This window comes from Dipodomys merriami, unplaced genomic scaffold (genome assembly GCF_024711535.1).
Source record: "Dipodomys merriami isolate MVZ:Mamm:240054 unplaced genomic scaffold, mDipMer1.0.p SCAF_69, whole genome shotgun sequence".
Classification (NCBI taxonomy): domain Eukaryota; kingdom Metazoa; phylum Chordata; class Mammalia; order Rodentia; family Heteromyidae; genus Dipodomys; species Dipodomys merriami.
The window spans coordinates 5,606,450-5,633,104 of record NW_027206279.1 but is presented as its reverse complement, the minus strand read 5'-3'; the positions used below and the strand labels follow the sequence as shown (position 1 = coordinate 5,633,104).

The following is a 26,655-nucleotide window of genomic DNA, read 5'->3' as shown; positions in this document are numbered from 1 at the left end:
CTGGGCCTGGGCGCTGTCCCTCAGCTCTTCAGCTCAAGGCTAACCCTCTACCACTTGAGCCACAACACCACGTCCGGCTTTTTTCTTTTTGCTTATGTGGTGCTGAGGAATCGAACCCAGGGCCTCATGCATGCAAGGCAAGCACTCTACCACTGAGCCACCTTCCCAGCCCATCTATATCAGTTTCTCTTACTGCAAAGTTTGCCTTTTGAGTCTAAGTGAAAACACCTAAGCTTCTAGTAACTGCTGAACTAGAGGGTGTATGGGTGAGAGAGGAGATGAGGGGCCTGGGATCAGAGGTGTCCAGACCCCTCTGCAGCTCTGTGGGGTCCACTCAGGGGCAGATGAGGAGGACACATTTCCACATGACTGGCCACTGCCACTGCTCTTCTTACAGCCTGGAGTTCTGGCTTCCTGGAGCTGCCATGGGATCCGGTCTTCATTATGCTTTCAGGTGCTCAGCTCTCTCCACTGAGGCTTGCCTGGCTCAGATAGGGCTCAAGGGGGTCTCCTTAGCTGTGGCCCCTGCTCCATTTTCTGCCCTCTACTTAAGGGGAACCAACTTCCTCCCACTGCTCTGGCAGACAACCTGACCTTTCCCCTCAGGTGACCTGATCTTTTGGGTCTGGAATGGTTCTCCACCTGGAGAACCTGGTATTCAGTGCTGGTTGATCCTATACTTCCTCCCTCCTTCCCTCCTCCTTCCCTCCCTCCTTCCCTCACGCCCCCTCCTCCTCCTTCTCCTCTTCCTCCTCCTCCTCCTCTTCCTCCTCCTCCTCCTCCTCCTCCTCCTCCTCCTCCTCCTCCTCCTCCTCCTCCTCCTCCTCCTCCTCCTCCTCCTCCTCCTCCTCTTCTTCTTCTTCTTCTTCTTCTTCTTCTTTTTCCTCCTCCTCTTCCTTCTCATCTTCTTCCTCCTTCTCTTTCCTCCACTTCCTCCTCCTCTTCCTCCTCCACCCTCTTCCAACTACTCTTACCATGTAGCCCAAGACTTGCCTTGAACTCATGATCCTCCTGCCTCAGCCTCTCCAGTACAGGCACCACCACACCCAGTTAAGCCAGTCTCTTAGGGGAAGAGGAAAAGGTGCTGGATGACAGTGAGCTGGGTGGAGTCCCGGCCTGTTTATAGGCCTGTGACACTTCCAAGGCTGGCAGGTTCACAGCTGGTCCCATCCTGTTGGGACGATCACCAGCCATCAGCCAGCGAGGGAACTGGGCCTGAAGCGGAGCTGGAAGGGCTGGTATGGAGAGCCTGTCATCTGAGGGACCCCCTGGCCATCGTCACCAGGTAAGAGTGTCTGCCCGGCCCGTGGGCACCAGTCTAGGCAAGGACCTGGGACCAGGGGGCATCTGAGGAGCCTGGCACAAATGAAATCAGGGTGATTCTGGTCTCTGGGTGGGGTGAGGTGGGGGTAGGTGGGCTGTGCTTTGGGGTGGGGGAGCAATGGGGCCCAGGATAATGAGTAGGGTCATCAGAGCCACCCCTCGTCATCCTGAGTAGCCAGGCAGCAGCACCTCAGGACTCCTACCAGCTCCCCACAAAGGCTCCCGTTCCATGTCAGAGGACAGTGTCTGTACGGCACAGGGGAGACCCAGCAGGCCTGGAGCTCACCGTCATAGGCCTGGACTTCCTGGGACTGGATGAAGTCCTGGGGGTGTCAGTCTGTGTGTCTCAGACTCCCAGGGAGCCCCAGTCCTCACCCATTTCCAATTACTTACTGGGCCCCAGAGCTCTGAGGTTATATCAGGCCAGGGAGGCCAGCAGAAACCGACTGTCCTTACCCCTGCCGCGGGTTTTCCCCCAGCCCAGATTTCTCATCCTTTACTGGAGGCCAAGGTGGATAGAACTGACTCCTCAGATCCCCCCTGGGGCCCCAGAGAGCGCCCACACAATGGGGGCTTTGTCTTATTTGCCTTCTCCTCTTATTTGTCTTCTCCTCTTGGCCTGAGCTGTACCCAGAGAAGCAGCTCTAGACCTGAGCTTGTAGAAATGACGTGCTGCAGAACAGGCTGGACACCAAGGGATCCTTGGGGAGACACACAGGGACCTTCTCTTTGCAAAACAAAGCTAGGAGGACCCTCCCCATCCTCCAGTCAGCCATCAGTGGGACTTGAGGCTTCAGTCTCATGTCTTAGAACAGCCAAGTGGAGTTTTCCAGAACACCCCAAAATGATGGCTGCACACCCTTTCCATCTTCTCTTTGCCTACTCTGGGTCCATCCCTGTGGGATAAAACAAATGCCCTAGGCTCAGGGTTTGGGGGAGCATGAGTAGGCCCCTATCTGGGAAGTACCTAGGACTGGATCCCACAGACCAGATCTTTCACCCCAGCCTTCAAGTTAGCTCCCGTGGCACCAGCAGCAGCAGCTTTGCTGGATCAGAGACTGGAGCTCACCGGAGGGGCAGGAGCTGGGCTGGCAGGGCAGGCTGAGCATTTGGGACTTGTTCCACCTCTGTGTGGCTCAGGGAGGGACAGGATCTCCACCCAGGCCTTAGGAAAGTAGAATGACATGGGAGTTGAAAGCTCTGGTCTTGAAGTTTGAACCTGAACTTGGTCCTCGATGAGGTGGGAACTTAACCTTTCTTTGTGAGCCTCCATTCCTTTATTGAAGAATATTCAAGTACCATATAATTATGAGATTTGGGGAAGAAAAAGAAAGGGAGACTGCAATAACACTTAGTACAACAGCTAGACACACTACAAGTATTTAAATAGCCATGAGAACAACCGCCTAGAGAACACTTACTTTTGTTGTTGTTTTGTTTTGGCTGAGCTGGGGTATCAAACTCAGGGCCATGGACATAACCAAGCAAGAGCTCCACCACTGAGCTCCACAAGCCTGCTCAAAACTTGTCTGGGTGTGTGTTGTATCTGTGACATGGCTCACAGTTCTGCCTTCGATCACCCTTGTTAACTCAAGGCTGTTCCTCTTCCACTGCAGATGATGAAATGGAGGCTTTTAGTGACCTATCCAGGGTCACGCCACATGTAAATCATAGCACTGGGGTTGACATGCAGGCGACCTAGTGCCAGAGTCTTCCTCTACTTCCTAGAAGAGATCAGTCACTGTGTTTGGTTTTTGTTTTCATTTCCTGGCCTAGGAACCTTGCGTTTCCTTCCCCTGAGCTGTCACATCCACAGCAGCCTGTGGATGGTGCCCCTCAGGGCCCTGTTGCCTGGGGCCTAAGCAGAGTCCCCTCCCGACTGGGGTGAGGACTGCCACTACACATTCCCTGTCTAGGTGATGTCCTAGCCTGACAACCCCCATTCTGAGGGGGTCCCCCTCGCCCCGTGTGGATCCCCTGTCAAGGGGATGCAAAGCCAATGACTTCCATTGGGGTCAGCCCGGGGTCCTGCCGGGCCACTTGAGTCCCCCCCCCTCAAATCACAGCAGGGGGCTTGGAAACGTCTGTGTGGGTTACATAACCCCGTGAGCATCTTAACACACAACAGCCATCACCTACTGCTCACTATGCCCGCCCAAGGCTCTTGCCATCGCCAGCTTCACAACCAAGATCATGGATGGGCCGAGGCCTGCTTTAGTAGCTATGCACATCCTACAGGCCCCTGGGCTTCCCCTGCCTCAGCTTCCCTTGAGCAAAGTGGAGAGTGAGTTGAGGGGAGGCTGGCCACACCCATCCCTGAGGGACCATCCTTCCTGGGAGCTCTGGACGTGACTGATCCCAAAGTGATCAGCAAGGTGGCCACTGCTCGGCTCCCAGTTCCTTGCTTTGGCCATAATGCTTCAAATTCTGTCCCCAGAGTGGAGGAGTTCCCACAGACTCTACCCCCAGGTGGTCTGCCATCTCCTGATGGTTGTGACCCAGAGCCGTGACCCCAAGGACAGTGGTAGATAAAGGCCATTTTGGTCCCCAGAAGGCCTGGCTGCATTACTGGGGCTCACCAGGTGGGGAAAGGGGTTGTATCTACAATCCCCACTCTAGGTTTGGGTGAGAGAATGTGGGGGGCTCAGTTTGATGTGTCTTTCCAGGAGGAAGCTGGTGCCTGCTACCAGCTCACCGTGAGGGTCCTGGAGGCACGGAGGCTGCGCACGACTGATCTATGTGAGTGACTGTGTCCTGATCTCCAGAGGGTCCAGAGATGAGGGACCCGGGAATGACAGGACCCAGGGATGATTGACTCTGGGATGACAGGATCCAGGGATGATGGACCCAGGGATAACAGAACCTATGAATGATGGGACTCAGGGATGTCAGGACCCAGGGATGATGGGACCCAGAGATGATGGACCCAGGGATGATGGACCCAGGGATGATGGACCCAGGGAATAACGGGACCCAGGGATGATGAGACCCAGGGGTAACAGAACCCATGAATGATGGGACTCAGGGATGATGGGACTCAGGGATGACAGGCTCTAGGAATGATGAGATCCAGAGATGATGGACCCAGGGATGATGGACCTGGGGATGACGGGACCCAGGAATGATGGACCTAGAGATGATGGACCCAGGAATGATGGGACCCAGGGATGATGGACCTGGGGATGAGAGCCCCCAGGAATGGTGAGACCCAGGGATGATGGGACCCAGGGATATTGGGACCCAGAGATGATGGACCTAGGGATGATGGACCTGGGGATGACAGACCCAGGGATGACAGGACCCAGGAATGAGACCCAGAGATGACAGGACCCAGAGATGAGGGGACCCAGAGATGAGGGGACCCAGAGATGACAGACCCAGGAATGACAGACCCAGGAATGATGAGACCCAGGGATGATAAACCCAGGGATGATGGGGGAGGCCATGCCTTGGGCTGTGCTGTGCTGCTCACAGTGGCCACTGGGGTCTTGGTAGAAAGCTAGTGAGGCCTCTGGGCAAAGATCTGAGCGATTCTCTCTCCTGACGCTTCCTTTGACCCTGGCAGTAAGTGAGGCAGACCCATATGTGACCTTGCAGCTGCCAACTGCTCCTGGGATGAAGTTCAAGACTAAAACAGTCACCAACTCCAGTCACCCCGTGTGGAATGAGACCTTCCATTTCCTCATCCAGAGTCAGGTCAAGGTAAATGCCAGGGTACCACTGTCCACTCACCGAGCCCGGGCCACACCCCTCACTTTGGAGGGTTTGGGAGGGAGGCACACTTCCTCCACACCTCTCAGAAGCTCCGTGGATTAGGGTTGGTTTTTTTTTTTTTAATACTCTGGACTGTATGTTCTGTGAGTGAATATGTGAAGAAGGGATGATCGTGTCCTTACCCTCCCTGGAATTGACACTGACCTCCAGCAATGACCACTCAGTGCCTCTCAAAGGCCAGTTGTGATGTGGACACAGTAAGCATCTCCTGAAGGGGTGTTGTGGGGTTCAAGGAAGAACTTTCCAGAAGACTGTCACATAGCCTCTGGTTTGCCTGTACTTCAGTCCTCCTATTTGTATTTCTTGGTGTGGCTGGAATGACACGCCACTGTGCCTGGCCATCAGAGTGGAATCTTGTGAACTGTATTTTGTAGGAGGTTGTCCTTGAACCCCAACCTCAAACTGCCCCCCCCCCAATCTCTGCCTCTCATGCACTGTGCCTGACTTAGGATTTTATTTCATTTTATTTTTTGTCAGTCATGAGGCTTGAACTCAGGGCCTGGGTGCTCTCACTGAGCTTTTTTTGCTCAAAGCTAGTGCTGTACCTCTTGGTACAGCTTATTCTGAGTAGTTTATTGGAGATCGGAGTATCATGGACTCTTCTGTCCAGGCTAGCTTTGAACTGGGATCCTCAGATCTCAGCCTCTTGAGTAGCACCGGGCTCTAGGATTTTATTTATTTATTTATTTATTTTTGGGTCCGGTCATGGGGTCTAAACTCTGGGCCTGGGCGCTGTCCCTCAGCTCTTCAGCTCAAGGCTAGCGCTCTACCACTTGAGCCACAGCGCCACTTCCGGCTTTTTTCTTTTTGCTTATGTGGTGCTGGGAATCGAACCCAGGGCCTCATGCATGCAAGGCAAGCGCTCTACCACTGAGTCACCTTCCCAGCCCCTAGGATTTTATTTTTGATAAGAGCAAAAACTAGGAGAGGGACATAGGGAATTTTATTGGATATCCTTATATCTCTCAAGTTTTACTGTTATATGTGAGCTGATATTTGTTTTGCATAGATGATGTCCTGGATTACTGTTTCTTGTCCCCTAGAATATTCTGGAGCTGAGTGTCTATGATGAAAACTCAATTACAAAGGATGGCATCTGCTTCAAGGTGTTCTACGACATCTCAGAGGTCCATCCTGGCAAGCTGTTCCAGAAAACCTTCTCCCCAGGTCCCCAGGTGGGTGGAGAAGCCCCGCTCCCTCCAGCTCCAGGCTGAGGAAGTTCCTCCCTAACTTCCTCCTTTTCTCCTGAGCTCATCCACAGGGCAGTGAGTAAGCCCTCCCAGAGAGATTTGCATGTTCACTGGAAGGAACCCCGGGTGCCATGAGGAGGAAGGTGTAAATTTCCTAACAGCCACCTGAGGGCAGTGTGGGATTGTCTTTCCTGCTTGCTGAGCCCAAGGCCAGCTTGGCATCTTGGCATTCTTCCTGCCAAGAGAAAGAAAGGAGTTGGAGGGCTGCCTCGGGAGGGGGCTTGGGCATCCTGAAGCCCCCCCTTTAACTGAGTTTGTCTTTCCCTTCCACCTGGCCCAGAATCTGGGATCCCAGGAGGGAGGAAGACCTGTTCGTCTGCAGACTTACCCAGCTGCAGCCAACTAGGGCAGGTAGTCCTTCTTGCCCCACACCTCCATTTCCTCATCTGTGAATTGGCCACAGTCACAATAGCATGCTTCCCCAGAGGCTGCTTGAGACGGTGTGATGACCTCACACATTGCAAAGCATCTTTGTCGAATGTATGTGTTGACTTGCTCACCCTCTTTGCTTTCAGGGACAGGAAGAGCTAGATGTGGAGTTTCTGCTGGAGAAAACGTGAGTAATATCCCACAGCCCAGGGAGTGTCCGGGGACCCGGATTGTATGCAAGGAAGTGGCTCTGACCTAGATCTGGTGTTACAATGTCCAGCTGTGAGTTGCTGGCCCTGCTGCTCTTATCTCCTCTCTTCCCCCCCTCCCCACCTGCCAGAGAACTGAGGAGAGGAAAGCCAGTATTTCCCCTGCCCCGCTTTCTCCTCTCACCTTTTGAACTGCACTTCAGGCATCTCCCCAACCCTGGATCTTAGCCAGGATGTTCCACAGCATCACTCAGTGAGACCCTCTGATGTTCAGACAGCGCAGAATGTCTTTGCCTCTGCAAGTCCAGACTGGGTGCTTTGATTTTTATTTTCCAGGTCAGACCCTCCAGAAAGTCTCATCACCAATCATGTCCTTGTGGTAATGACCTTCCCCAGGCCTAGAGGAGGGGGGCTGGGGTGTGGGGGAGGAGGGACGAGGCTTTGTGGTAAGACACCCCTTCTCTAGAGCCTCCCAGCTAGGTGATCATCTGGGGTGGTGGGGCCTGTAGGAGTCTGGAGATAAGGGGTGCATGGGGAAGGGGGAGGTGGGTCTGCAGGGAGGAGGTTCTGGCCCTGAGCTGGATGACTGAGGGAACTGAAGGAAATGTTAGTGCTTAGTGAGGTGTGATGAGTTCTTAGAGTTTAGCTCAGAGATCTGCCCCCCTCAAGAAGTGCTAGAGCCAAGCCCCCCTTCAGGTTGCAAATACTGAGAATGGTGAGAGTCAGAGGGAGTTGGCAGGGTGCTGTGCTTCCTATCTGGAGAGACAGGAACCAAATCAGCAGGTGTCTGCCTCTTGGCTCTCCTCCATCAGCGGCAATTTCCCAAAGCTGCAATGGACAGGAATGGACACAAGGTGGTGAGCGCTGCATGAGGTGTGTGGACCAGGCACTGTTTGCAGGTCTGCCGCAGGGGTTGAACTGAAAGCCCAGAATCTGCACCTAGAGCACAAACCTTAGAGGTGTGCCCTCCAGGGCTGTGCAAGCGCTTGTGTGATGGGCTAGCTCACTTTTTTTTTTCTTTTTGCTGGTCCTTGGGTTCAAACTGTGGGCTTGGGTACCTGTCCCTGAGCTCCTTGTTGCTCAAGGCTAGCTCTCTACAACTTGAACCACAGTATCATTTCTGTGGCTTTTTTTCTGTGGTTCATGGGAGATACGAGCCTCACAGACTTTCCCACCTGGCTGGCTTTGAACCATGATCCTCAGATCTCATCCTCCTGAGTAGCTAGGGTGACAGGGTGAGCCCCCTGTGCCTGGTGGCTAGTTTACTTTTTAGAAGAATGCACATTAAAATGCCCATGGCAACCGCCCCTTCTCTGAGGAGAAGGAGCCTGTAGTCAGAAGGTTGATGGAAGTAGAAGTTCCAAGGAGGATGCCAGGGAAAATGGCAGGTGGTGACATCAGCCAGCGAGCTTTGCAGGGAGAAGCGGGGGGGGGGGGGAGGAGAAGAGGGGGGGAGAGCAGAATCACGAGGTGTGCTAGGCTACCATTCCTGTGCCCTTCTGCCACCCCAGCTTCAATCTGTGGTGTGTATACCCTACTCAGAAGGGCCTATAGTCACATTCCTCGAGACATCAGGGTTCTGAAGATAGAGGAGGAACCATGTTCTCACGGCTTCCAGAAATTGAGTAAAACTAGGAGCGAGCTGGGACAGGGTGGAGGGGGGCTCTCCCGGCTGCTCAGGCTGCACCATGGCCGTAGGATCCTAGATGGGAATTCAGTGTGTGGGACCCACTTGTATTCAGAATCCTCTTGTTGTGCTGTGTGTAGTAATGGATATGGGACCGTTGAGGAGCTCAGGCTGGAGGGTGAGGGGACCTCAGCTTGACCCCACAGATGTGGGAGCCTTACGCCCACAATGTGATCTGGCCCAGGCCCGAGAACTGTCACAGCTGGATGTCTGCGTGGACAGAGCAGAGATCACCATGGTGGCCGCAGGTGAGAATCTGCTCAGAACCAGGTCTGGACTCTGCCTGGATGTTGGGGGGAGGGAGACAGCCACAAGCTGTCCCAGGGAAGAAGGTGCACCCCTCCTACAAAGTCACGCCCTGACCTGGAGAAACATTGTCACAGGAGATGGGAGTCCTTTGGGGGGTCCCTTTTGCAGACACCTCCTTACCTTTCTGGGCCGCTCCTCATCCAGGCAGCTCGGCTGGCACCTTGGGTCTCAGCTGTCTCTCATGCTAACCTGATCACTGGCTCCCTAGGTCAGGATGAGCTGGAGCTGGTATTGAAGGGATCCTATGAGGACACACAGACATCTCCCCTGGGCACAGCCTCGGCCCTCAGCTTCCACTACCTGGCAGCCCAATGCACAGAGCTGAGTGGGCATCTGAAGGTGGGTGCGCCCATGCTCCCCCGGCCTTTAGACAGCTCCAGCCGCTGCAGGCCCTCCTTGATTTCCCCATGGGCCAAAGCCAGGCCCCTGTGGCCTTGTCAGCCTCCCCAAGCCTCCTCTCTCTACACTGTTGGAAGAGAGAGAAGATGAGCAGGGGCTCAAAGTCAGGCCAGCCTTTGAACTCCCTGTGGCTCTTCCCCAAAGCCTCATCTATCTGGACCCACAGGCTGACCAGCCTGGCCTTACTAACCTGCTGGTCACCTTGTTCATGATGCTGCAGCCATATTTCTCCTGCTTCTCCACCATGCCAAGTACCTTCTTTGTATTCCTCTGCCTCCTCCTGTACCTGCCCTCTTCCTCATGTATCAGATCAGATGGTGTCTTGTCAGAGAAGCCCCTTGGGTCCCCGAAACTTTGTTACTCTATGATATCACACTCCATATGTCCTTCATAGTACATTCCTAACATCACTCTATAACTTTTAATTTTGGGTGATAGTGGTGGTACTGGGGTTTGTGTCTTGCACTTTCTAGGAAGTTACCCTTCTGCTTGAACCATGCTTCCAGCCCCCGCTCCCACTTTTTTTGTTGGTCGTGGGGCTTGAACTCTTGGCCTGGGCGCTGTTCCTCAGTTCTTCAGATCAAGGCAAGCGCTCTACCACTTGGGCCACAGCACCACTTCCGGTTTTCTGATGGTTAATTGGAGATCAGAGTTTCACAGGCTTTCCTGCCCAGGCTGGCTTTGAAACACAATCCTCAGATCTCAGCCTCCTGAGTAGCTAGGATTACAGACATGAGCCACTTTGCCCAGCTCCCCACTCCCATTTTTTTGCTTCAGTTATTTTTCAGATAGGATCTTGTATTTTCTGCCTGGAATTTTCTAGAATTTCTGCTTTGAATTTTCAGACCACAAGCCTCCTACCTATGGTCTCCCATGTAGCTAGGATTACAGTTACTTGTTTCTTGAGATGGGGGTCATGGATTTTTGCCCAGCTGGCCTTGAACCATTATTCTCCTGATCTCTGCCTTTCAAGCAGCTAGGGCTGTAAGTGTGTGCCACCATACTTGGCTTTATTGCCTGTTTATAAATGTGTGTGTGTGTGTGTGTGTGTGTGTGTGTGTGTGTGTGTGTGTGTGTGTGTGTGTATGACTCATTGAGAACAATGCCTTCACTCTAAAATAAGTGCTAACCATTATTATTTTGTAATTATTCTTAACCACAGTTGTTGCAATCAGTTTATATCATCAGGGAGAGATTGTGGCTGTCTTGTTTGCCGTCTAGATACTCAGCAAGGGTTTGTCCAATGAATGAATGAATGATTTCCCTCCAGAGCTCCAGAGACAATAGCTGTAATTCCAACATGTTGGCTGGACACCTCTCAGTGCCCCTGAGGTCCCTGGCCAGGGGGACCAAGGTGACAGTGGACATTCCTGGTACAAATGTAAGTAGGTTCAACTGGCTGGCAAGGGTGAATGGGGAAGAGGAGGAGGAGTCCAAGGCCCCAGGGGATCCTCAGGGTCTCTCAGGCTCCAGAGCATTCTGAGCGAGCTCTCTTGCTTTGATTCAGGCCCCAGGAATGAGGCTACAGCTCAATTCAGACAGCTGGTAAGAGAGTTCACGTCCATGGGGAGTTCATGTCTATGGGACAGCCATCGCACGGGTGGTAGGCGGTGGAGTGACTGGTTCTTGGAGGTCACCTGGCAGCTCACTGTGGGCTGTAGAGACTCTCTGCCTCCCCCACCCCACCCCCACTCCAGACCTGTGACCTGTAACCTGTAACCCCTGACCCCTGGTTCTTCCTTGTCCTAGCCCTAAGGAGCTGGCTGTGCACCTGGGCTTCGATCTGTGTGCACAGGAGCAGGCCTTCCTGAGCAGGAGGAAGCAGGTGGTGGCCAAGGCCCTGAAGCATGTCCTCCAGCTGGACAGAGACCTACAGGAGGATGAGGTCTGGGGCGGGGAAGGGATGTGGGTATAGAACCTGACTTTGATGCCCTCTCGACATTCCAGTCCCTAGAGAATGGAGAGTAAAGGTGTGGGAGGATATGGGCCATGGGAAGCTTTGGGGTGCTCATTCCCCTGGGGGGCTCTGGCTTGGCCCAAGAGCCATCCCTTGTTGGGTAAGGGCTGGCCCTAGCTCTAAGCTGACTCTTTCAGACCCTGACCATGTGCCTCTTGCCTGGAAGCGGGATGCACCCAGGGTAAGGGGTCCCTGTCCTTGTTAAGGTGGTCTACCTCTGTGTGTGGCCCAGGTCCCAGTTGTGGGTATTGTGGCTGAAGGAGGAGGTGCCCGGGCCATGACCGCATTCTACGGCCACCTACTGGCCCTGCAGAAGTTGGGCCTCCTAGACTGTGTGACCTACCTGAGTGGCATCTCTGGTTCTACATGGTAAGGGTCATAGGTACATTTGTGTGTGTGTGTGTGTGTGTGTGTGTGTGTGTGTGTGTCTGACCTACATGGTAAGGGTCATAGGTACATTTGTGTGTGTGTGTGTGTGGTTGTGTGTGTGTGTGTGTGTCTGACCTGGGATTGAACTTGAAACCTTGGTGCTGTCCCTGATCATCTTTTGTTCACTCTACCACTTGAGTCACAGCTCCACTTCTGCCTTATTGGAAGTTTATTAGAGATAGGAGTCTCGTAGACTTTCCAGGCTGGCTTGGAATGGTGATCTTCAGCTCTCCACCTCCTAAGTAGCTAGGATTATAGGTATGAGCCACCGGTGCCCGGCTATAGATAGATAGATTTTCTAACTAGGCGAGGGCTGGAAGAAGACTGAGGCTGGGCGGAGTGGCAGGCTGTGTGCTGGGCCTCAGCCTCTTCCTATCCTGTCCCCTTCTGTTTCCAGGACAATGGCGCACCTGTACTGGGACCCAGAGTGGTCACAGAAGGACCTTGAGGGGCCCATCAGCCATGCCCGAGAGCATCTGGCCAAGAGTCAGTTAACAGCCTTCTCCCCAGAGCACCTGGCGAGCTACCACCGGGAGCTGGAGCTGCGAGCTAAGCAGGGACACTGCACAACCATTGTGGACCTGTGGGCTCTGGTGCTCGAGTCCAAGCTCCATGGCCAGGTAGGACCCTGCACAGTTGGGGTGAAGGAGGTGCACATCTGCATGTGTGTGTCCTACAGAGAGGTCAGGGTCCACCCTTCAAGAATGTGGCAATCGCCATCTCTTTCTGTCTGCCTTGTTGAGTTAGGATCTTCTTCAGTGAATAGTCAGGTAACAGAAGTGGCTCAAGAACTGGGAAGCAGTCAGTTACATAAACAAAGCTTTGTCAGTGTTTGAGTCTGTTAGGATTTCTAATCCACTTTTATTCATACTTCAATAGAAAATGTTACTGGTGCTAAAAGCACAGGTTTTGGAGCCAGAGTCCCTGGGTTCTAATCACAGTGCATTTTGCTCTGTGTCCTTCGTCAGCGATTTAATCTCTGTGTGCCTCTGTTTTCTCATCTAGACGATAGAGCTGAAAATGGTGCCTTGGTCTTAAAAAAAGCAAACAAACAAACAAAAAAAACCCACACTGAAGCTGGGCTCTGTGGCTCATGACTGTAACCCTAGCTACTCAGGAGGCTGAGATCTGAGAAGCGTGGTTCAAAGCCAGCCCGGGGAAGGAAAGTCTATGAGACTCTTATCTCCAATTAACCATCAGAAAACCAGAAGTGGCACTTGTGGCTCAAGTGATAAAGCACTTACCTTGAGCTGAAGAGCTGAGGGACAGTGCCGAGGCCCAGAGTGCAAGCCCCACAACCAACAACAAAAAGAAAGAAAGAAAGAAAGAAAGAAAGAGAGAGAGAGAGAGAGAGAGAGAGAGAGAGAGAGAGAGAGAGAGAGAGAGAGAGAGAGAGAGAGAGAGAGAGAGAAAGAGAGAGAGAGAGAAAGAAAGGAGAAAAAAACTGAGATCCTCTTTTCCATGCCCTACCACATAGCTGAGAGCACATATTTAAAGTGCTTATTACAAGCTTATTTATCAAGATGGAGGTCTCACTAACTGTTTGCCAAGGCCTCCATCTGTGATACTCTGGATCTCCACCCTTTTGATGAGCTGTGATTATGGGTTTATTATAAGCTCTCCACGGCCTTTTCTGTTCATGGCTGGCATTCTACTGTTTGAGCTACACCTCTACTTCCAGCTTAGTGCTGGTTCATTGAAGGTAAAACTTTCTTGGTATGTCCTGGGCTGACTTCAAGCCTTGATTCACAGATCTCAGTCTCCTGGTGTAGCTAGGGCTACAGGTATGAGCCTCAAGCACTGACAAGCACTCAACCACTTAGGTACTTCTTCCCATTTCTCTGGGGGAAGTCTCTAGTTTTTCATTCTTCCTTTCCTGAGTAGAAGGTCTATGTGTTGGGGATACTTCAGCAACGAGGAGACTAGAGTCCCGGGGTCCTCTTCAGCTTGCTTTGAAGGCATCGAGGAGGGTGGTGGGTGCTGTCTGACTAGGTGGAAGGGTATACTGATCCTTCTTCAAATCTTACCTCAGGGAAGAATCATGAAATATAGCAGAAGGGCAGTTTCCCTCATTCTACTCAATAGTGAGGATTGTTAAGCAAGGACTAAACACAAATCAAGTGCTAGGCTGATTCTCAGTAGAGAACCAGAAATCACCTGTTCAACCTGCTCTCTAAGGAAATCTGATAAGGGCCGACATGGCCTGGGCACCTAGAAACAGGGATGCAGTCTCCATGCCTGGTACGTGCCCTGCCATCCAGTGTGGCCAATGCTGCCGGCCCAGCCTGGCCCGGCCCCGCCCACCCAGCGCAGTCCTTGCAGATGCTCTAGGCAGCCAGCACCACTCATGTTGTAGGAGCATCTCGGACCTTGGCTGGAATGAGGTCTCCTGGAGCCCCTGACACTCAGGAGGCTCTGTGCCATATGTCCCAGATAGAGACGTATTACTGCAAAAGACAGAGCTTGGAGTTGTATGAAAGAGAAAATTAGGAGCAAGGGCAGGAAGAAGCCACAGGTACAACCTGGCACTGAGCAAAGCAGAGAAGAAGGGGAGTGGGGAGATGAATGTGAAAGGGGCAGGCATCGCTCGGTGTGCCGTACAGCATCCCCTGTCCGTATCCATCCACTGAGCACGCAGGCCACGGGAAAGCGGGGGCGGGGGTGGGGCTGCAGGTGCCGCTGTCTCCATGACTGGCCCTCCCTGGAGATACGCAATGCATAACATATATAGCCAGGAATGATGTTGGTGTATTTGGGGCCAATCAGAGCCATACCCATACCCATCCTGATTCCAAAGGTGCAGCTACCCCCTCACCTCCATCCTGTACCCCTGCCCCCGTCCTGGTAGACTTTCTGCCATCACGATAGAAACTCAGGCCCTCAGGCCCCCCCCCTCCCCAGGTGATAGATCACAAGCTATCAGGCCAGCGAGCAGCCCTGGAGCGGGGACAGAACCCTCTGCCTCTCTACTTGAGCCTCAATGTCAAAGAGAACCGTCTAGACACCCTCGACTTCAAGGGTACAGACCTATCCACTCCATCCTTCTCCCCAATTCCTCTCCATCCCAAGAATGCCTGGCGAATTCAATCTGGCAACTCCTGGTCAGACTGCCCAGCCTTCTGGAAGGGGTGGCGGCACGGGCAGGGGTGGGGCGGGGGTGGGGGTAGGGAAGTATATGAACAGGTGGATGGTGAAGGTGAGGAGTTGGTTCTGGGGTTCCCCAGGCCCGCTCCCCTTCCCCTGCTTACCTCTCCCTCCCACCCCATAGAATGGGTGGAGTTCTCCCCCTACGAGGTCGGTTTCCTGAAGTATGGGGCCTTCATTCCACCCGAGCTCTTCGGTTCCGAGTTCTTCATGGGGCGACTGATGAAGAGGCTCCCTGAGTCCCAGATCTGCTTTCTGGAAGGTGAGCAGTGGTCTCTTCCTGGACATCACTCCAGGGGCTCAGGCCTGGCAGAGCCGGGAAGAGTGACTGCAAAGAGTCTTCACCCTGCTTTCCTTTCCCATCAGCACCCAAAGGTGGCTGACTTCTCTTGGGGGGGTGGGGCGGGGGTGACCCTCAGCTATCTGGAGCAACATTTTCTCCTTGAACCTGCTGGACACCTGGTACGATCTCACCTGTTCTGGAGAGGACTGGAAACAGCACATCAAGGACAAGATCCAGAACACAGGTAGGAGAGGGGAAACTGAGGGAGGCCTGGGATAAGCCCGGGGTGGGGAAAGAGGAGGAGTGGTGGAAATTGCCCGGCCTCTCACTGGAGCCATGTCTCTTTCTCTGGCCGCAGGGAAGCAGCCCCCGGCCTCCTCCGAGAGCGTCTCTTGGGCGGAGGGCTCGTGGCTGCAGCCCGGCACAGCCCTGGCGCAGGCGTTCAAGGGCTTCCTGACCAACAGGCCGCTGCACCAGCGCAGTGCCAACTTCCTCCATGGCCTCCAGATGCACCGGAACTACTGTGAAGAGAAAGCCTTCTCCACCTGGGCAGGTAGGGCCAGGCGTGTGCACGTGGCCGGATGCCTAGTGGGGTCTTGGGAAGTCACAGCATCCGTTTCCGGTGTGGAGAAGATCCCATCGGGAGATGTCGGGGAAGGCTGGGGGTGATGCCTGCATTCAGGAAGTGACATCAGAGGTTAACAGGACAAGGAGACAAACATGGTGGTGGTCCAAAAGGGGTGGGCGCCTCTCACTCACTGCCTCCTCGTGCCAGACTGCCAGCTCGATGCCACGCCCAGCCAGCTGACCCCCCAGGAGCCCCAGCTTTGTCTAGTGGACTCTGGCTACTTCATCAACAACAGCTACCCTTCCATGTTCCGGCCAGGCCGCCAGCCGGACCTCATTCTGTCTTTCAACTACTCACTCGACTCGCCCTTTCAGGTGCCTCTGGTCACCCGCCCTGGGGACCCCAGGAGCAGATCAAGCTCCAGGGCAAGCAGCAAGGCCACTGAGGCACAGTCCCACACCTCCCCGTCTCCCAGGGAGGGAAACAGGACAGGCTTCAGCCGCACAGGCCTGCCAGGCGCGGTTAGTTTAAGGCAGGACTCACCACTGCTTGGGGCTGGGTTTGCAGGACGGTTGAAGGGGAGACTCTTTGGGGGCAGAACAGCTGGACAGAGCAGGAAGGAGGCTCTGAGCATTTTCACGGGCAATCCGCCACACCCCATGGGGACTGTGGAATAGCAGCCGTATTGGGGTGAACCTATGTGTCCTTTACGGAGACGCTCCAGGCTCCGAGACTTATTAATCCAGCCGTAGCAGTGCAGGTGGACGGAGGGGGTGTGCTGGGGTCTGCGGCCCACGCCAAGCTTTTAGCCAGTGGGGTTGTAGGGCTCCCACACAGAACCAGCTGTGGTCTCCATGCTAAGGGAGCTGGATGGGGCTGGAACTGACGTAGCATTTTCCAGAGCTCTGATCTGGGCTCCCTTCTTCCCCGTTCCCCCTGCCAGGCCCTGCAGCAGACGGAGCTGTACTGCAGGGCCCAGGGGCTGCCCTTCCCCCGGGTGGAGCTCAGTCCTGAGGACCAGCGCCAGCCCAGGGAGTGCCACCTCTTCTCCGACCCCGCCTGTCCCCAGGCCCCCATCCTGCTGCACTTCCCATTGGTCAACGCTTCCTTCAAGGACTTCTCTGCCCCAGGTGAGGCAGCCCTGGTCCCTCAGAGCTCTTCCCTGGAAAGGCCAGCCACACCCAGGCTTTGCACAGGACACTACCCCCGCACCCCCCGCCAGCCTTGATAGCTGATACCCACGACTGTCATAACCCCAGGCTCCTTTGTTCTCCACCTTCCCCTAGAAACCTAGAGGCCTGACACCTCTGTGCTCCTGCTTTGTATTGGGGGGGGCTCTCTATCATCCTATCCAGCCTCTCCTCAGGGCCCCCCAAATCTAATCCCTCATCACACTACTTTCTATCGTCTCCTTCCAGCCACTGTAGAATCTTATCTCCTTTGAGTGAGAAAGACTGTGTCCTCCTGCGTTATCCCTGCTTTCTAGTTCTTGCTGCCATTATTCCAAATCTTTTAACTTTACTTTTTTTTTTTTTTTGTAATTACTGAGGATTGTGCTTATGAGGCAAATGCTCTACCACACGAGTGAGCCACACTCCAGTCCTTTTCACTTACAATCTCAAGCTGGCCTTGGACCTTGATTTTCCTACTTCCATTTATCTCCAGTAGCTGAGATTATAGCTGTGCACCACCATACCCTGCTTTTTTTTTTTTTTTTTTTTGGTCGGTCGTGGGGCCTGAACTCTGGGCCTGGGCGCTGTCCCTCAGCTCTTCAGCTCAAGGCTAGCGCTCTACCACTTGAGCCACAGCACCACTTCCGGCTTTTTTTCTGCTTATGTGGTGCTGAGGAATCGAACACAGGGCCTCATGCATGCAAGGCAAGCGCTCTACCACTGAGCCACCTTCCCAGCCTCCTGCTTATTTTTTGAGATATGTATGTGTGCCTCCTCAGTAACTTGAGCCACCATGCCACATTTGTTTCTTCACAAAGATGTGAGCTTAAAGAATCTGTTCCTAATTCATTGGGCTTCCTTGTTCTGACTGTTTCACCTTACCCATAGAGTAGGGTAAAGCGGTATTAGGGAGCTGCTTGAGAAGTCAAAACAACAGAGTGGCATCCTGCCACCCACTCTTACATTTCTGGGTGCGGGGCCTAGAGGTCTGGGAGAAAGGAACAGGCCTCTTGTGTAGAAGCAGGTGCTCCCCTGTGTGGGCCTCTCCCCCCTCACCCTGCCCCTCCACCCTGCCTCTCAGGTGTCCAGCGCAGTCCTGCAGAGCTCGGGGCTGGCCAAGTGGATCTCAGCCGAGCCACCTCCCCCTACGCCCTGTTCAACATGACCTACAAGGAGGCCGACTTTGACCGTCTGCTGAGGCTCACTGACTACAATATGCAGAACAGCCAGACTGCCATCCTGCAAGCCCTAGGGACCGTGCTGAAGCGCAGGGCCCCAGACGCCAGGCCATCAAGGGTGCAGACATGAGGCTGCTAAGGGGCCCAAGACCCCAAGGGCTGCATTCTGACCCTCCAGGAGCAGGGGACACCTGCAGCTGGGCACAGCCATAGCTCTCCCAAGGCCTGGGGCACCTCAGAGCTGCCCGCACCACTCAGAGCAGGTTGCGTCTACCCAAATTCTCCAGCATGTCCACACCTGGTTTGAGAGGAGCTGAGAAGACTTCTACCCCAGGCCAGTGCACAGAACAGCTGTTGACATAGGGATTACTTTCATCTCTACGGAATAGATTTGGGGTGCCTTTAGGCCCCTACTCTCACACTGAACTTTCCTTCTTTTTCTCTTCACAAATCTCACCCTTCTTTAGTTAGATTTATCTCTCAGAATTGTATTCTTTTAGATGCTGTTGCAAATGCAATTATTTTTCTTAATTTCATTCCCAGATTGTTCATGGCTATTTTGTAGAAATGTGATTTATTTTTGTATTTGATCTTAATATTCTACACTCTTGATGAACCTATCAGCACTAATATGGTTTTGTGATTTTTTTTTTTTTTTGGTTGGTTGTGGGGCTTGAACTCTGGGCCTGGGCTCTGTCCCTCAGCTCTTCAGCTCAAGGCTAGTACTCTACCACTTGAGCCACAGCACCACTTCTGGTTTTCTGAGTGGTTTACTGGAGATAAGAGTCTCATGGACTTTCCTGTCCAGACTGGCTTTGAACCATGATCCTCAGATCTCCGCCTTCTGAGTAGCTAGGATTACAGGCATGAGCCACCAATGCCTAGGCTTGTGAATTCTTTAGAACATTTGATATACAGATCCTGTCATCTACAAAGGGAGATGGTTTTATTTTGTGTGTGTGTGTGTCCATTCTGGTACTAGAGCTTGAACTCAGTGCCTGGGTGCTGATCCTTAGCTTTTATTTTGCTCAAGGCTAGCACTCTACCACTTGAGCCACAGGTCCACTTCCAGCTTTTTGGTGGTTAATTAGAGATAAGAGTCTTATGGACTTTCCTGCCTGGGCTGCTTTGAACCACAACCCTTAGATCTAAGCCTCCTGAGTAGCTAGGATTACAGGTGTGAGCCAACTGTGCCTGGCTAGATCTCATGTTTTTGCCTGGGCTGTCATATAAGAGAGCTGGAGACATGGCTTGAAGGTGTTGTGATGGCTTAGAAATCACAAGGCTGAAGCCGGGCGCCGGTGGCTCACACCTGTAATCCCAGCTACTCAGGAGGCTGAGATCTGAGGATCACGGTTCAAAGCCAGTCCAAAGCCAGTCTGGGCAAGAAAGGCCATGAGACTCTTATCTCTAATAAACCACTAGAAAACCAGAAGTGGCTCTGTGGCTCAAGCAGTAGAGTGCTTGCCTTGAGCTGAAGAGCGCCCAAGCCCAGAGTTCAGGCCCCACGACCGACCAAAAAAAAAAACTAAGAAATCACAATGCTGGGCTGGGAAGGTGGCTGAGTGGTAGAGTGTTTGCCTTGCATGCATGAGGCCTTGGGTTCGATTCCTCAGCACCACATAAGCAGAAAAGGCCGCAAGTGGTGCTGCGGCTCAAATGGTAGAGTGCTAGCCTTGAGCTGAAGAGCTGAGGGACAGTGTCCAGGCCCAGAATTTGGCCCCCATGATCGACAAAAAAGAAAAAGAAAAAAAGAAATCACAAGGCTTTGAATTCAAACCCCAGTGCCACCAAAAAAAAAAAAAAAAAAAAAGGAAGAAAGAAATAGAAGAGCACCACCATTAAGTACAGTGCTTTTCTGGCGCTCACAGAGTTTTAGAGTCAGCAGGTGGTTCTGGGGACCTGTGTACCACTCAGCTGGTGACTGGGGTGGAGACTGTGTTGTGGAACTATGTCCTCAGCCTCAGGCACCTGTGCTCTGGAGAATGAGAGGCACGCTTGCAGCCAAAGGTCTCATTCAGAGACCTTAACAATGCACAGTGGGCCCAGGCGAGCTCCACACAACACTTGGTATGGTCTAGGCAGAAGCTAGTATGAACTAGCCTAGTATGAACTAGGCACATGAGTGTTGTCACTCCAGAGTCCCCAGCAAGTGCTGTCAGCCCCACCCTGAAGAAGGCTGTGACACCAGCAGGAGTCAAGCCCCACCTACAGGCTCCCTAAGAGGTTACACAAGGCTCTTACAGCCAGTGGGCCCCTCCCAGCTGGGCCCAGAGACAACAGGCAGAGACAAGAAGCCCAGTGGCTTGTCTCAGCACCAGGGCCAGGACAGGCTGAGTCTCTGCCCTCTATTCAGCACAGCAAGTGCCCATGAAGGTGGTGAGCCCAGGATCAATTGAGAGTCATCTCTTTTTCCTGGGCAAGTTGAATCTACTTCAACAATGAGAGAAAGATTTTATATTAACAGAATTACAGAAGATTAGTCATTTATAAACAAAAGGAGAATAATGATATGAAATGAATTGCCTGATAAAAATCCAACAACCACCTTTTTTTTTTTTAGGGGTCTGGTCGTGGAGCCTGAACTCTGGGCCTGGGCGCTGTCCCTCAGCTCTTCAGCTCAAGGCTAGTGCTCTACCACTTGAGCCACAGCGCCCCTTCTGGCTTTTTACTTTTTGCTTATGTGATGCTGAGGAATCGAACGCAGGGCCTCAGGCATGCAAGGCAAGCGCTCTACCACTGAGCCACCTTCCCAGCCCCCAACACACACTCTTAAATTAGGGCATTTACTTAACCTGATATAGGTTATTTGTGGTGGTTATTTAATGTGGCCGGGCCACAGCACCAAGATATTCTAGATGCTTCCTTGAAAATAATTCATTAAAAATCACATTAACAGCTGGGTGCTGATGGCTCATACCTGTAGTACTAGCTACTTACGAGGCTGAGAACTGAGGATTGTAGTTCAAAGCCAGCCCAGGCAGAAAAGTCTGTGAGATTCCTCTTATCTCCAATTAATCACCAGAAAACAAGAAATGGAGCTATGGTTCAAAGTGGTAGAGTGCTAGTCTTTTTTTTTTTTTTTTTTTTTTGCCAGACCTAGGGCTGCATTCAGGGCCTGGGCACTGTCCCTGAGCTTTTTTTTGCTCAAGGATAGTGCTCTACCACTTGAGCCACAGCACCACTTCTGGCTTTTCCTGTTTATGTGATACTGAGGAATCGAACCCAGAGCTTCATGCATGCTAGGCAATCACTCTACTGCTAAGCTATATTCCCAGCCCTAAAGTGCTAGTCTTGAGCTAAAAAAAAAAAGAAAAAAAATTAAGGACCCGGGCACCAGTGGCTCATGCCTGTAATCCTAGCTACTCAGGAGGCTGAGATCTGAGGATCGAGGTTCAAAGCCAGCCTGGGCAGAAAGTCCATGAAACTCTTAATAAACCACCAGAAAATCAGAAGTGGTGCTGTGGCTCAAGTGGTAGAGCGCTCACCTTGAGCTGAAGAGCTGAGGGGCAGCACCCAGGCCCAGAGTTCAAGCCCCACGACTGACAAAAAAAAAAAAAAATAGACTAACATTTCAATTGGTGTACCTTCAATAAAGCAGATTACCTTCCATAATGTGGGCGGGTCACATCCAATCAATTGAAGGCCTTAAGAGAATAAAGACTAACCTAACCCCCACCAAGAAAGAATTCTGCCAGCAGAGTAGAGTGCCTTTGGATTCAGACAGTAACTTCTCCAGGAATACAATGTGTCAACCTATTCCACCAGATTTTGGCCTCACCAAACTTCCCTAACTGTATATGCCCACCCCACCCCCCATCCTCACTCTCTCACACACACATAGATAGCAGGCCATCTATTCATGGATTCTACATCTTTGAATTCAGCCAGTTGCAGGTCAAGTATATTTGGAAAAACAAGCTGGACATCATGGTCCAATCCTGTATTCCTAGCTACTTGGGAGGCAAAGATAGGGGGATCTCAGGTGGAGGTCAGCCTGGGACATAGAAGTTTGTGAGACTCCATCTCAAAGGATGGGTGGTGCAGTTGCAGTGTTATGTGCCTTTCATCCCACGGACAAAGGGAAACACAAATAAGAGGATCGCACGCAGCCCAGGCCAGACAAATCATATCTTGAAAATAACCAAGTCATGGGGTCATGACTCAAGTGGTAGAGAAACCTGCCTTACTAGCACAAGGCCTTAAGCTCATTCCCCAGTACAACAACAAGAAACAAAAAGCAACTGCCTACCTCTGTACTGAACATTTTCTTGTCATTATTCCTAAACAATAATACAATATAACGATGATTTACATAGAATTTAATTGTACGGAGTAATGTAACTTACCTAGAGAGAGTTCACAGTTATGGGAGGGTATGAGAAGGTTATCCAACACTAGTCTCTGTAACAAACAGCCTGGGACATGCGTGGGTAGGAGGGAGACTTGTGCGCATGCGCAAGGTCGCGCGCGTGCTCACACATGCTTTGTGGTTCCCGCGCACAGTAAAACCCCGGCGAGGGAGGATTGTGCGCATGTGTACATACGGGCACACGCATGCGCAACTCTGTTCTGTAATTCCCTTGTTCTGTTGAACCCCAGAGAGGGCCACGTACGCGAGGAAAAGCCGACTTCCTGCCTGAAGGGTGACTGAGGGGTTCTGAGGATGGGAGCGGCTCGGTGAAGGTCCCGGGCGCCCTGGGACGGGCTGGTCACCCCCACCTAACACCTGGCATGGAACCACTGAGGCAGAGGCGCAGCCCAGGCCTACCACACGCCGCGGCCAGGGGCCGCAGATGGGGAAACACCAGGGGTGCCGGTCCTGGGCACTAGTGCAATGGGACCCAAGGTACGAGGAGTCTGGAGTTTCTACAAGTCAGAAAAAAACAGCTGGTGGGAATGAGGTGGGTTTTTGCCAGTGTTTGCGTTTCAAAATTTCTCCTGGCAATTTTCACAGAAGCCCATTGAGGTTACCTAAGTTAGGTCCTGAGGTGGAGGGTGGTGAAGTAACTCAAAGGCCACAGAGCTGGGAGCCAAAGACCCCAATCTAGGCCACCTACTTGCAGACTTCACTGGCTAGGCCAAAACCCAGGTGCCAAAAGCCCATTTCCCCCCCCCCCCCCCCAGACAGGACAATCCCTAGGGAGTTCTCCCTCCCCCCCCCCCCAACCCCCCCACCTCCATGCAGAGACAACACCAAGAGACATGGGTAATAGTAATCTCTGGATTGGTTAACACATCCTAAGCTGGGAGGCTTGAGGAATCTCTCATCCTCTCAGAATCTGGGACACCGGGTCTGTGGTGTAACCTAGGCCTGACATCAAAATCCAAGGGGAAAGGCAACCTGTTTAGGACTGAGGGTTTCCCATGATGGAGAGGGTAATGAGCTCCTTGGGACAGGCTAGTCTCCCTGCCTCACACCTGGCTTTGCTCATGAAGGCAGGGTTAGACTTGGCTGACCTAGCTCTGCTGCTTAGATACAGAGATGGGCAAAAGACCAGGTGACCTCTAGGTGTTTCCGTACTGCTCACTAGTATTTTGGGACCTGAGGCACAAGTCTTGGGCTTCTACTGGTCAGGATAAACAAACAACTAACTTGTCCTCCTTGTGGGAATGGCAGGAGGAAGGGCTAGAAGTGTTTGTGACCCTGGTGAGATTGCTAAGAGAAATAGTGGCTACCTTTCTGATTCCACACTTCCTTTGGGGAAGTGGCTGGCTTGGGAGAATGGAATGTTGAGGGTGTATTGAGGATCTGGGGCAGAGCGTGTCATTGTGAGAGAGGGCCAGAATTCAAATCCTGGCTCTGTGTGCCTTCAGGTGATTATTCAGTTGTTTTTTTTTTTAATCCTCTTTCCTCACCTTTAAAGAGGGATAATAGTTTCTTCTCAGCAGTTCTGGAAGGAGTTACACAGATTAGTATCAGTGAAGGATTTGGCACAACACCACACACCCAGTAAGTAAATGAGTGGTTTTAAATGTATTCTTATTGTTACTATTAAGGTATTGCACAGAGGAGGTTACCATTTCAGAAGTCAGATGAGTACAGTTCTTTTTAGGACAGTGTCACCCCTTCTTTCACTTTCCCCCTCCCATCCCTGCCCACAAGTTGCATAGTTCATTTTCCACCTGGTGTATACTGACTGTCATAACTACATTTGTTCACCCTTCCTCCATTTCTGTGTTCCCCTTTCCCTCCCCTGCAAGACAAAGACAAACCAAAAAACAACCCAACAATAAAAACCTATTATTTACATTTCCTGGAGCTCATTTTAATAAATTATATTTTAAATATTGAGAGGAGTTACACCTTTGGGTTCCTCCCCTAAGGGTATCCTCCTTTAGCCTGGCTGTTTGTGTGTGGTTGTCTAGAGTTCTGTGTAACTTATCCTGTTCTCTGTATTCAAGATATAGCTTCCACATATGAGAGAATACATACACCATTTGTTTCTCAGCTTAGCTTAACTTACTTAACATGGTTTGTTCTAGGCCCATCCATTTCCCTGCAAATGGCATTCTGTCTAGTGGACAAGTAAAAATCTATTGTATATATGAACCACATTTTCCAGAACCACTCAAGAAGCCAGTTGTAGGGCTTGAACCCTGGGCCTGGGTGCTGTCCCTCAGCTCTTCAGCTCAAGGCTAGTGCTCTACCACTTATGCCACAGCATCACTTCCAGTTTTCTGGTGGTTTATTGAAGATGAGAGTCTCATGGACTTTCCTGCCCAGGCTGGCTTTGAACCACAATCCTCAGGTCTTAGACTTCTGAGTAGCTAGGATGACAGGCGTGAACCGCCAGTGCCTGGCTGGAACTGGAACATTTTTATGCCCACAAAGGATCACTTGTTCAAGAGTACATTAAACCTTTGGTTAACTGTGAGACTTGACACTTCTGGTTTGTAAATCCTGAACTTCAGTGGGTGAAGGCTGCAGTTTGGCTGTGTGCTACCAGGGGTAGTGTGAGAAGTGATTTGCTAGGATGGCATCTCTCTATAAACCTTTCCAGGGGCTGAGAAAGTGGCTCAGTGGTAGAGCACTTGCCTTGCATGCATGAGGCCCTGAGTTCAATTCCTCAGTACCACATAAGCAAAAAGAAAAAAAGCCGGAAGTGGCGCTGTGGCTCAAGTGGTAGAGCACTAGCCTTGAGCTGAAGAGCTAAGGGACAGTGCCCAGGCCCAGAGTTCAGGCCCCACGACTGGACCCCCAAAACAAAACAAAACAAAACTTTCCATAGTCATGTGTGTATATATATATATATATATATATATATATATATATATATATATACATACACACATATATATACATATATATGTATACATATATATATACATATCTGTATTCCTGTATTTACATACTCACTGCTAACCAGTGTTGGCATGCATATTTGAAGAGGGACATAAGGACATAATTCTGAACAAAATTCAAGACATAAACACTAGGTGAAGTGTCTCAGTACATCACACACACCTCTTATATGCCACAGGGTTGGTTGTATGTCTCATGAGTTTCCTCTGTGTGGCTAGGATGTCCATGAACAGTAAACTGGAAACATACCTTTTGTTACATTCATGCAATGCAGTACTGGGTTGCTATGGGAATGAACATTGTGCCTTATGTAGAGCAGCAGGGTTGGATTTCCTAAGCCTAATGCTGACTACAAGAGGCTAGATTCGAGCTGGGTACCAGTGGCTCATGGCTGTAATCCTACCTACTGAGGAGGCTGAGTTATGAGGATTGCAGTTCAAAGCCAGCCCCAGCAGGAACATCTATGAGACACTTATCTCCAGTGAACCACCAGAAAACCGGAAGTGGTGCTGTGGCTCAAGTGGTAGAGTGCTTGCCTTGAGCTGAAGAGCTGAGGGACAGCGCCCAGGCCCAGAGTTCAAGCCCCACGACCGCCAAAAAATAAAAAATAAAAAAGAGTCTAGACACACATAGGTTAAACAGAATGACTGTTTACATCAAGTGCCCAAACTGACCAAACAAATTATCATATTGGAGGTGTACCTGGGGGTGGAGGGAACAGGAGAGCTACAATTAGAGGGAATTATAGCAGGGTTTCTGGGTCCTGGAAATGTTTGCTTCTTGCCCAGTGTGCTTATAACATAGGTGTGTCTAACCATTGTTAGTAGTGTGTTTTACTCTCACTGAATGCCCAAGGCTGGGAAATTTAGAAAGAAATGTATTTACTATAGCTCTGGGGGCTGGGAAGTCCAAGGCTGAGAGGCTGCATTTGTTTTGTTTTTTGGGTCCAGTCGTGGGGCCTGAACTCTGGGCCTGGGCGCTGTCCCTCAGCTCTTCAGCTCAAGGCTAGCACTCTACCACTTGAGCCACAGCACCACTTCCGGCTTTTTTCTTATGTGGTGCTGAGGAATTGAACGCAGGGCCTCAGGCGTGCAAGGCAAGTGCTCTACCACTGAGCCACCTTCCCAGCCCCATGAGAGGCTGCATTTGGTGAAGGTGCAGGTGCAGTTGGTGGGGATTCTGCCCCAGGGTAGTACAGGACATCACATGGTAAGAGAGGCCCACGGAGACCAGGCAGAGGGGCCCAAGCCAGCCAAAGTGGTTTTGGTAACAGACCCACTCTGGAGCTAAATCTTTAC

General features: G+C 51.8%; 1 protein-coding gene across 3 annotated transcripts; it reads left to right on the top strand.

Moving 5' to 3' along the window:
- Positions 1–3,923: 3,923 nt before the first annotated feature.
- Pla2g4d (phospholipase A2 group IVD) lies at positions 3,924–18,677 on the top strand. 3 transcript variants are annotated; one of them, XM_070005673.1, is made up of 19 exons: positions 3,924–4,062; positions 4,889–5,025; positions 6,141–6,272; positions 6,863–6,903; positions 7,262–7,304; positions 8,797–8,860; positions 9,130–9,260; positions 10,591–10,701; positions 10,828–10,865; positions 11,070–11,205; positions 11,510–11,646; positions 12,104–12,326; positions 14,608–14,725; positions 14,975–15,112; positions 15,270–15,377; positions 15,492–15,686; positions 15,909–16,075; positions 16,645–16,831; positions 17,955–18,677. In XM_070005673.1, exons 1-19 carry the CDS (start codon positions 3,957–3,959, stop codon positions 18,179–18,181), a joined length of 2,439 nt encoding a protein of 812 aa, XP_069861774.1. In that variant the 5' UTR covers positions 3,924–3,956; the 3' UTR covers positions 18,182–18,677. The 3 variants fall into 3 exon arrangements, with proteins under 3 accessions (XP_069861774.1, XP_069861775.1, XP_069861776.1); XM_070005674.1 differs by having other exon boundaries at positions 3,984–4,062; positions 4,921–5,025; XM_070005675.1 differs by lacking the exons at positions 3,924–4,062; positions 4,889–5,025; positions 6,141–6,272; positions 6,863–6,903; positions 9,130–9,260 and having other exon boundaries at positions 7,144–7,304.
- The last annotated feature ends 7,978 nt before the right edge of the window (positions 18,678–26,655 follow it).

Bases quoted from the DNA above. Each gene is read 5' to 3' on its own strand.
- Pla2g4d (XM_070005673.1), top strand. From the start codon at position 3,957: ATGTGGGGGGCTCAGTTTGATGTGTCTTTCCAGGAGGAAGCTGGTGCC. The intron at 14,726-14,974 runs GTACAGACCTAT...CCCACCCCATAG, and splicing joins AGACACCCTCGACTTCAAGG to AATGGGTGGAGTTCTCCCCC. The intron at 16,832-17,954 runs GTGAGGCAGCCC...CCTGCCTCTCAG, and splicing joins CAAGGACTTCTCTGCCCCAG to GTGTCCAGCGCAGTCCTGCA.